This window comes from Mercenaria mercenaria, chromosome 8 (assembly GCF_021730395.1).
Source record: "Mercenaria mercenaria strain notata chromosome 8, MADL_Memer_1, whole genome shotgun sequence".
Lineage (NCBI taxonomy): Eukaryota > Metazoa > Mollusca > Bivalvia > Venerida > Veneridae > Mercenaria > Mercenaria mercenaria.
In genome coordinates, this window is record NC_069368.1 from 23,424,377 (window position 1) to 23,435,517 (window position 11,141).

General features: G+C 36.6%; 1 protein-coding gene across 1 annotated transcript in view; it reads right to left on the reverse strand.

Moving 5' to 3' along the window:
* Nucleotides 1–365: 365 nt before the first annotated feature.
* Nucleotides 366–11,141, reverse strand: part of LOC123565460 (uncharacterized) — a 57,288-nt gene continuing 46,512 nt past the window's right edge. Inside the window, exons 8-11 of the mRNA XM_053549537.1 lie at nt 7,566–7,672; nt 5,041–5,102; nt 2,652–2,749; nt 366–1,380 (exon numbers count right to left, since the gene is read on the reverse strand). Of these exons, the coding sequence (XP_053405512.1) occupies nt 1,205–1,380; nt 2,652–2,749; nt 5,041–5,102; nt 7,566–7,672 (443 nt within the window). The 3' untranslated portion in view covers nt 366–1,204. The remainder of the gene's footprint in view (nt 1,381–2,651; nt 2,750–5,040; nt 5,103–7,565; nt 7,673–11,141) is intronic.

Consider the following 11,141-nt stretch of genomic DNA (forward strand, 5'->3'; position numbering starts at 1 on the left):
GGTGACCTGCAAACATCATTTTGTATAATTGCATTAAAAAATTGATAAGGTCAAATGTATTAACATACGATAATTATGGCTTATATTGTTGAACTAGCACCAGTCCCAGATTTATGACTCGCCGAACTGATTCAACTTTTTCCAGACTGGTGAAAATAGTAACATCTTCAGAATGATGAAATATGCAAAGAAAACTGCATTCCTAAATGTCATGCTAAAACATCTTAAGTACCAAACTGACCCGTTTATGACATAACTTGACAGTATGGAAACTGTCAACTGTAAATGGAACGTGTTTTAGGTAAATTATATGCAGTTATATAACTGAAATACAGTTGAAAAGAAAAAAGAATAAAAAAGCTATATACGCATGCAAAGTTTAAATAAATTCTGATTATAAATAACAAAGTAATAGTAACATTTAAAGACACTATTAACCCCTCCTGACCTTGAACTTCAAGATAGTATAACCAATTATTTGCAGTACATCCTGTACTGTTGTTGCATTTCTGCCAATTCATATCAGGAATGGGGTAGCTACGGTCCAGGAAACGAGAGTGCTATTTTTATTGTCCATTCTTACCTTGAAGACAGGACAAAGAATTCTTTGCACTGCATACAGAATGCTGTGATACATATAATTACCAAGTTAAGTCCACCATCCCATTAACTTAATATATAGATCGCATATCTACGGGGTTGTAAGTTCGGTCCCTTGGTGTGGCATGTGTTCTTAAAGACTGATAAAAGACAAATTATTAAAAAAAATTGTCCTCAGCCTTTGAATCTTGCAGGGTAGTTACTTGTGGCGAACAGGCACGTACTGGTACAAGATCCAGGAATTCTGGTTAGGTTAAGCGCGCAGTGTTACAAAATTGAGATACTGTTAAAAAAGATGCTTAAACAAAAAGAAGTAAAGAAATAATACCATTGGGTTACTGCTACCAATGTTACAGTGGTATAAATCAATACCTTTTGACCTCTCCTGAACTTTTCTAGACAGAATGAAGACATATGTAAAATGCAATGTGGTAGTAAGTAATTGTGCCATGTTTGTATGAAAATGGAGAAGGGGCTATCAGGTTATGGCTCCGACAAGTTGTGATAACAAAAGGGTTTCTGATAAAAGACGTGAGCCTAAAAAAGTCAATAATATGGTTTCTGTCTAAACTTCGAAGCAACCCAAGAATCGACATGCATTCCATCACATTTTAGAAGTTTTATCCACAACAATAGTCTGTGAGAAAATCATATCTTTCCCAGCTTCAAGAGTGACAGGTTCGCTCACAGATCCGGCCTCTACACACAGCATATTGTGGTACTCCTCATCACCAAAATCTGACATGGCTTTAGCTTTCTCTGCCCATGGGTTCCAAACAACTGCAGATTAAGATAAAATGAACTTAACTGAAACGTTACTTATGGAGATATGTATTCCATATATTCCTTTATTAATGTTCTCTTGGTGTTACATTTTGCAAAAGGGTGGTGTTTATTAAGGCCCTAAGGACATTTTTCATATTTGTTTAGTGATTATGAACTATAAATCCTGCTTAAAATGATTTGTTGGGTTTAACGTTGCACCGACACAACTATAGGTGATATTGCAACTTTCCAGCCTTGATGGTGGATGAAGACCCCAGGATCCCCTTCGTGCTTTATTTTATCATGGGCAGGCACCTGAGTAGAACCATCGACCTTCCGTAAGCCTTCTGGGATGGCTTCCTCAATAAAGAATTCAACATCTCAAGTGAGGCCCAAACCCACACAGTGTGGGGCAAGTTATTTGAAGCAAGCTACCGTAACCATTCGGCCACGGAAGACCCATCTTAAAATGAATAAACTTAACGCACTAAATTAAATATAGTGCTGGTATTCTCTTACATTCAAAATAACTAAACAAAATAATTACTGACAATATTGGGGACGTTTATTTACGCAAATTAAGATGCAAAAGTCTTCAACGGAGGAGGACGCTATCCAGCTAGTTTACGGATTGTCAGTTGTGCTACCTGGTTGCACAGGTCTGCAACAATGTTCAATGGGGCTGCTGGGTCTTACTACACCATCAAAAGCCTGTAAAGTTGTCATAATGCCTAAATTGTGTCGCTGTGACTCTTAACCCAACAAAAAAATCATAAGAGATTAAGACATAAATATTTCTTTTCGGAAAGACATTTGCAAGAGTAGTACTTCAAAGGTTACATGACTTTAGGTTTTCTACCAAGTTGAACGTGAAATATTTCAAGAATATTTATATAAGCATGAAAATACCTATGATATTGAGGCATTTTAATTAATTAGCTGCCTTATACCTTTATTCAAACGGTATCATTTCTTGATGGCATTGCAAAACTATTTTAGCATTCACTGGTTCATATTCACTAATAGCTAAATACTTTACAGATCTATATAATATGTTACAAAAATATGACTTGAAAAACTAACCAGAAAATAATACAATTTCACCACTGTAGAAACTATGATAGTAAGTATAAAAAGTAAATCTCATAATTTGCTGCTGCCTTGTGACTTGTAGAAAATTTTGCAGAACAATAACACTTCTCCAATTCAATAATTACCCAATACTGGTTATATTTGGCAAAATTACCTTACCATATATATCAAAACTTGCAATGCACTTTACTTACCTGTATCATTTAGATTTTTTGTTACAAGCCTTCTACACGAAGTTGCCTTATCCACATCAGGAAACAGCTGAACTGGGCCTGAGCACTTCTTGTAAATTCTAAAATCAAATACACAGTGAATATTCCAATAAAAAATAACAAATGTGTCCCATGTGGTTCTGGGACGATCTGTGTATGAAAAGAATTGGAACCACTATCTTACCCTTGCATGATCGTAAGAGGTGACTAATAGGGTCTTAACACTTCGTTTTGCTGTAACTCTGTGATTCCAGCAGGTATGCAAATTCTGATTCCATACCTCATGTGTTTATTTCGATGCAAATGAGATGTGAAACCAAAATTTGTAGTCCTGTTTGGCGCCATATAACCTATACTGTGTTAGTGCGCCGTAAAACCCAAATCAAATCAAAATATAACAAATGTCCTGTCAAAAAGGCACATTAAGAATGTGAACAAGAGGGCCATGATGGCCCTATATCGCTCACCTGTTATCATTGCACTTGAGGACAAGAAGGTCCTCAGAAAAAATATCTAAGTCAAAAGGACAGGAACAACAAAGAAAAGAAATTTAACCAAAAAGAAAAAAAAATTCTTACAAGGTACAGATATGTCAAAATACACCTAAAAATTGGAGGTACCATCCATGTTGTACCACAGAAAAGTGGTCTCGGTTTTTCCCTACGGCCAATAATAAAAAAGTTACTAAAAATAAGCTATTTATATTAACGTAAAAGGGAAGTAATCAAAAAGAAAATTATTGTAAGTGAACAAAAGAAGGATCTGCCAAATAAATCTGTTGACAGAAATGAAATTTCAGATCAGTATCTTCATTAGTTATGGAGATATACCCATTTTAATTTGAAATAAAGGGAGGTAATTTGACATAAAATCAGTCCATAGTTATCTAACCTGATTGCCTCAGTCCAACTAATGATAACAATGAAATTTCAAATAAGTCCTATAAGTACTTACTGATATAAATCCATTTTGACTAAAATCAGGGGAGGTAATCAGATATAAAATAACTCTGGAACCTACGATTGGATCTGATTTGTCATGGAATCCAAGATTTATTGTTGTTGAAGATATTTTGGAAGTTTGTATCAAATAAAACCATAAATGAAGTCTCTATATGGCTGCAAAAGCCAAAATAGCCAATTTTGGACCTTCAAGGGGCCATAACTATGGAAACCATGATGGAATCTGGCCAGTTCAAGACAGGAACCAAGATCTTGTGGTGATACAAGTTGTGTGCAAGTTTGGTTAAAATCAAATCATAAATGAAGTTGCTATTGTGCAGACAAGGTCAAAATAGCTAATTTTGGCCCTTTCAGGGGCCATAACTCTGGAACCCATTATTGGATCTAGCCGGTTCAACAAAGGAACTGAGATCTTATGGCAACACAAGTTTTGTGCAAGTTTGATTAAATTCAAATCATAAATGAAGCTGCTATTGTGCAGACAAGGTCAAAATAGCTAATTCTGGCCCTTTCAGGGGCCATAACTCTGGAACCCATAATGGAATCTAGCCAGTTCAAGAAAGGAATCAAGATCTTATAGTTATACAAGTTGTGTGCAAGTTTGGTTAAAATCAAATCATAAATGAAGCTGCTATTGTGCAGACAAGGTCAAAATAGCTAATTCTGGCCCTTTCAGGGGCCATAACTCTGGAACTCATAATGGGATCTGGCCAATTCAAGAAAGGAACCAAGATCTTATGGTGATACAAGTTGTGTGCCAGTTTGGTAAAAATCAAATCATAAATAAAGCTGCTATTGCGCAGACAAGGTCAAAATAGCTGATTTTTGCCCTTTCAGGGGCCATAACTCTAGAACCCATAATGGGATCTGGCCAGTTCAAGAAAGGAACCGAGATCTTATGGTGATACAAGTTGTGTGCAAGTTTGGTTAAAATAAAATCATAAATGAAACCACTATCGTGCAGACAAGAAATTGTTGACGGACGGACGGACGCACGGACGCACGGACACGACGGACGACGGACGAAGGGTGATCACAAAAGCTCACCTTGTCACTATGTGACAGGTGAGCTAAAAATGGCAAAAAATGTATTTGTGAAACAAATGTAAGGTGATTAATCCAAAACTCATCCATCTGTTTCAAAAGACCAAATGTTCCTTGAACCAACTCTTTAATTTCTTTTGAATCTTACATAATAACAGTATGGTTAGCAGGTTCTTAACTGAAGAAAATGGAGATATTCTCTGAGGATAATGCAGAGTTTTCTGTATTATACACTTCATAAAAGTATTGTTATCATTGTAAAACAGTTCAGTTCAGCAAAATCAAACTCCACTCTATACAGCATGTCAAGGGAGTTTAGGATATCCATATGATGAAATGTACTAAAAAGATATGAATTTCAATACCTGTCATAATTCTCATTTATTTGCACCATTTCTCTGTCTTCTGTATGCTCTCCACCATGTACCTGAAAAACACAGGAGCTCATAGAACACGAAATGCCCCCCTTGATACATTCAGTAATTGCACAAGGAACAGTAATTATTTGGTCACTGTGCACAAACCTCCCTATCAGCTTGATCCTAGGCCCAAGCATTCTTGAGTTATCATCCGGAAACCGTTAAAACTTTCACTGGTCACTATGATCATGACCTTTGATCTTCTGACCTCAAAATCAATCTGTTGATCATGACCAACCTCCCTATCAAGTTTCATGATCCTAGGCCCAAGCGTTCTTGAGTTATCATCCGGAAACCGTTTAACTGTTCCGCATCACTGTGACCTTGGCCTTTGACCTACTGATCTCAAAGTCAATAAGGGTCATCTGCTGGTTATGACCAACCACTACATCACCTTTCATGATCCCAGGCCCAAGTGTTCTTGAGTTATCATCTGGAAACGGATTGGTCTACATACCTACAGACCTACCGACCTACAGACTGACTGACCGACATCTGCAAAAAAATATACCCCTCCTTCTTCGAAAAACACCAAAAAGCTACAACTAGAAGACGTTTTTGTAGAAAAGCGCATGCCTCCCCCAATGCATAGTCGTATAGGGAAGAAGTCAATAGGGGACAGGAGACACTGATGGTTGGCTGCAAGAGAGTCATCTACTAGGCATGTCCCACTAAGTTTCAACATTCTGTGTCTAGTAGTTCTCAAGTTATGAAATGGAAACAGTTTTCCATGTTCAGGCTCCTGTGACCTTGACCTTTGATAGAGTGACCCTAAAATCAGTAGGGTTCACCTACTTAGCATGTCCAATCAACCCACTAAGTTTAAACATTCTAGGTCAAGTGGTTCTCTAAGTTACTGATCGGAAATGGGTTTTCCATGTTCAGGCCCCTGTGACCTTGACCTTTAATAGAGTGACCCCAAAATCAATAGGAGCCGCCTACTCTGCATGTCCAATCATCCTATAACGTTTCAACATTCTGAGTCAAGTGGTTCTCAAGTTATTGATTGGAAAGAGTTTTCTATGTTCAGCCCCCCATGTGACCTTGACCTTTGATGGAGTGACCCCAAAAACATCACGGGTCGTCTACTCTGTAAGTCCTATCACCCTATGAAGTTTAAAGGTTGTAGGTCGAATGGTTCTCAAGTTATTGACCAGAAATGGTTTTCTATGTTCTGTCTACTGCGACCTTGACCTTTAATGGAGTGACCTCAAAATCAATAGGGGTCATCTACTCTTCATGTCCAGTGTCAACATTCTATATCAAATGGTTCTCAAGTTATTGATCAGAAATGGTTTTCCCTGTTCAGGCCCCTGTGACCTTGACCTTTAACAGAGTGACTCCAAATTCAATAGGGGTCATCTTCACTGCATGACCAACCATCCTAGGAAGTTTCAACAAGCTAGGTCAAGTGGTTCTCAAGTTATTGATCGGAAATGACCTTGTCCTTTGATGGAGTGACCCCAAAAACAATAGGGGCAGTCTACTCCAAAACCCTGCCAACCTATGAAGTTTGAAGGTTCTAGGTCAAATGGTTCTCCAGTTATTGATCGGAAAGGAAGTGTGACGGACAGACTGACAGGGCAAACAATATGTTTCCCCCAGTGTGGTGGGGGAGACATAATTAATCTTGGTGTAAAACTTAAAAACCAGAGCATTGCAATGTGGAGCAATATACACTCTAAGGTATGACTATGGACCCCTAAGTGTTACCTTGACCTTGAAGCAAGCTACCCGAAACATGTGCTCTGCACATCATCTTGATGTGGTGAACATTTTTGCCAAGTTCCTATAAAATCCTTCAAGGGTTTCCAAGAGTTACAGAGCAGACACAAAACAAAGTCATATGACCTTTGACCCAAAGTGTGACCTTGACCTTGAAGCAAGCCATCCAAAACATGCGCTCTACTTGATGTGGTGAACATTTATGTCATTTTCTTCAAAATCCGTCAAGCATTCAAGAATTACAGAATGTAACAGACGGACATGCAGACAGATGGTCAGACACCGGTGTCGTAACATAATACGTCCCTTCAGGCATATAAAAATACACATCTTCATAATTGTAAACTTTGATATTAAGACTATTTCACTTTAATTTAAAAAGGGAGATAATCCGATAGCTGACCAAGATACAGTTATCATTCTTGTGCGCTGCACTTCTTCTCATCATCATCTATCAATACATCGTTTCACTCCCGATAGTGGTTATAAAGTAGTTGTTTTGACAAAAAAATTCTGACAAACGAACTGCATTTCTATCTACACGTCTCCCATTTTTTGTAGCAAGGGGGGATTATAAAGTGATTCTGTGGGTTGCATGGACGTGCAGGCTGATCTTGGTCTGCTTTGGTAGCAAAGGCAAAATCACTTGCCGCCAGCAGGCTAAGGGTTTAGTACAAGTGTACTGCCTGAGATGGTCAGATCCATCAAGCGGAATTCCTTTGACCTATTAATACTATGTCTCCTACCTTATCTTCAAACTTTAAACCTTTCAGGCCCTTCACTCCTGTTTTTCTGATGTCGTCCACTCTGAAGTATGTATGCATCAGTGTTGTAAAACTAAAGGCCTCATCACCTGGTAAATGAATTACTTAATAGAGTATTTTTTTCATACAGAAAGTGCTTTATAATATATTAAAAGCCAAAAATAACACTTTTAAGTATGTTATTAATTCCTCAAATTTCCCAACCATCTTTAGCATAGTTTCTCTTGCAAACAGGCCAGTCTACCTGGCTAGTAAATAATATGAAATCTAAAATCATAGCTTTAATATTATAATTAACTAAGCAAAATAAACTAAAGCTCCGCCCTGTTTACACCTGGAACTGAATAAGACAAACAAGTAAGACCCAGTCTGATATGTAGAAAGTGGTGTTTTAACCATAGCTGATAAACAAGATATTAAGATATAGAGGATATTTGTTTGTTTGCAGTGAGATATCAAAATATATCATCACCGATAAGGGAGACAATTGAATATTTTCACGAAGGCGGAGCAAATTTAATTATACAGCTAGCCTGTTCTATATAGGTTTGTCTAGCAGTTCATGACTCGTGTATGGCTTGAGTATTAGTATAATCCAGTAATTTTTAAGGCAGCAAAGGGAGGTAATTAAAGAATATACTTCAAGGGAGATAATTTATCTGGAAAAAAAAGAAGTTCGGCACAGTGAGTGATATCGATTTATATCTCACTGCTATTTTCCAGTATTTCACCAATAAGCATAAAATAAATGGTAATAAATGTAGTCTCTAAAGTGTTAACTAGCTTTTCCTTCTATTTGACCCGTTGACCTAGTGTTTGACCCCACATGACCCAAATTCGAACCTGACCTAAAGATCATCAAGATAAACATTTTGACTAACTTTCATGAAGGTAGTCATAAATGTGGCCTCTAGAGCGTTAACAAGCTTTTCCTTTGATCTGACCTAGTGACCTAGCTTTTTAACCCGCCTGACCCAGATGTGATCTTGACCTATCGATCATTAAGATCAACATTCTGACAAAGTTTCATTAAGATATGGTCATAAATGTGGCTGCTACAGTGTTAAATAGCTTTTCCTCCGATTTGACCTGGTGACCTAGTTTTTAATCCTACATGACCCAGATTCAAACTGGACCTTGAGACCATCAAGATTAACATTCTGTCCAAGATTCATGAAGATATAGTCATAAATATGGTCTCTACAGTGTTAACAAGCTTTTCCTTTGATTTGTGTGTGTGTGTTCGGGTTTAATGTCTTTTTCCAACAATTTTTCAGTCATATAAACGACGGCCCTTTGATTTGACCTGGTGATTTGACCTGGTGACCTAGTTTTTGACCCCAGATGATCTAATATCAAACTCGTCCAAGATTTTATTGAGGGTAACATTTTGACCAAGTTTCATTAAGATTTGGCAAAATTGTGACCTAGTGACCTCTAGTGTTAACAAGCTTTTTGTTTCATTTGACCTGGTGACCTAGTTTTTGACCCCAGATGACCCAATATCGAACTCGTCTAAGATTTTATTGAGGGTAACATTCTGACCAAGTTTCAGTAAGATTGGGCCAAAATTAAGACCTCTAGAGTGTTAACAGTCAAAATGTTGACAACGGACACAGGGTGATCATAAAAGCTCACCTTTGAGCACTTCGTGCTCAGGTAAGCTAAAAATTATATCATCGTAAGTTCATTTCAATAGGATTTGCCTGAAAAATTAAAGAAATAAAGTCACTTCCTTGGATGATAAAATGAGCTTTAAAAGGGAGTTGTGACATGCTAACTGCTACAAGATTCTAAATATTAAATAGATGTAGATTATATATTACAAAGAAAATATTACACTTCTAATAGCTCTAAACTGAATATTGGGTTAGACATGAGTAGGTGACCCACCTAAAGGTCCTAAAAAGGAATTAGACCTTTCAATAACAAACCCACGCCACTGCTTAATAGGGATGGGAACGAATATTCAACAAGAGGGCCATGATGGCCCTATATCACTTACCTGAGTACCATTGCTTTAACCAAAAACAAAAACAAAAAATTCTTACAAGGTACAGATATGTCAAAATACACCTACCTAAAAATTGGAGGTACCATCCATGTTGTACCACAGAAAAGTGATCTCAGTTTTCTTCTACGGCCAATAATAAAAAAGTTACTAAATAAGCTATTTATAGTAACATAAAAGGGAAGAAATAAAAAAAAATATTGTAAGCGAACAAAAGAAGGATCTGCCAAATAAAAACAGGAGCACTGCAATGCAATGTAAATGCAGAGCAATATTCACATAAAACAAAGTCATATGACCTTTGACCCCGAAGTGTGACCTTATCATTGAATTTAGCCATCCGAAACATGCGCTCTGCACATTCTTTCAATGAGTGAACATTTGTGTCAGGTTTGTCTGAAATCCATCAAGAGGTTCAAGAGTTACAGAGCGGAAGGGAAATTGCTACACAACACAGAGACAGACAGACGGACACCGAGGCAATAACATAATACGTCCCTGTGGGCGTATAAAAAAGAATCTAGATCTTATGGTGATACAAGTTGTGTGCAAGTTTGGTTAAAATCAAATCATAAATGAAGCTGCTATTGTGCAGACAAGGTCAAAATAACCAATTCAGGCCCTTTCTGTGGCCATAACTCTGGAACCCATAATGTAGAGATAGAACAATATTTTTTCAACTGCAGAATTAAAGATTAGAAAATATAGAAATATGTTTGGAAGTCCTTCAGTATACTTAAAACAGCAAAATATATTTACAATCTATCATAATTGAATTAATATTTTATTGCGAATTATCTTCTAACAAAACATTCCTGTGATTAAGAAAGAACTGCAACTCTAGCTTGCTTTACAGTTTTTTGCAAAGGGAAGTAACCTTAACATAATTTGAACCCAAATGACCTCTTGGTCTTGCTATAGTCCATTTTTGTGTTTGAATATAGAAATGGAATAGTTAAAAGCAATTTTTGACAGCTTAAAACATTTTAATGCTTTTGATATTTTATGTGCAATAAAGTTTACAAACAAATAATGTTGCTATATACAGAATACAGTATAAAAAACCTTATGTTATATAAAGGGTTCAGCATAAATATTCTGTCATACACAGAATTCAGAAAAAATATTCAATATCAGTGTAAATCTTAAAATAAACGATGATTAAAACAATAAAAGCTTGATTTAACCAAATATGGCAGGTCAGGGCACATGATGTATGTTGTGGAATAGTAAAATACATACATACTTTATAATGTTACTGAGAAGATACACAGGGACAAATTGCAGCCAAAAATATTTATACTATAAATCAGTAGTAATTAAAATTCTTTCAACTACACAATATTCACTAGCGGCCATTAACATATGGATGTAAAATTAACAGCTTAAGAAGTAGTATTAGTAACTTTTTAACTTGAAACTCGACAACTTTGGCAAAAAAGCAAAGAATGATTTATAAATTTTCCAGGGTTTCTTACATAATTCTAAATCGTCAAGTATTGCCTAACCATTGTGTACACATTGCTCAGAACATAGAACTGCCAGTA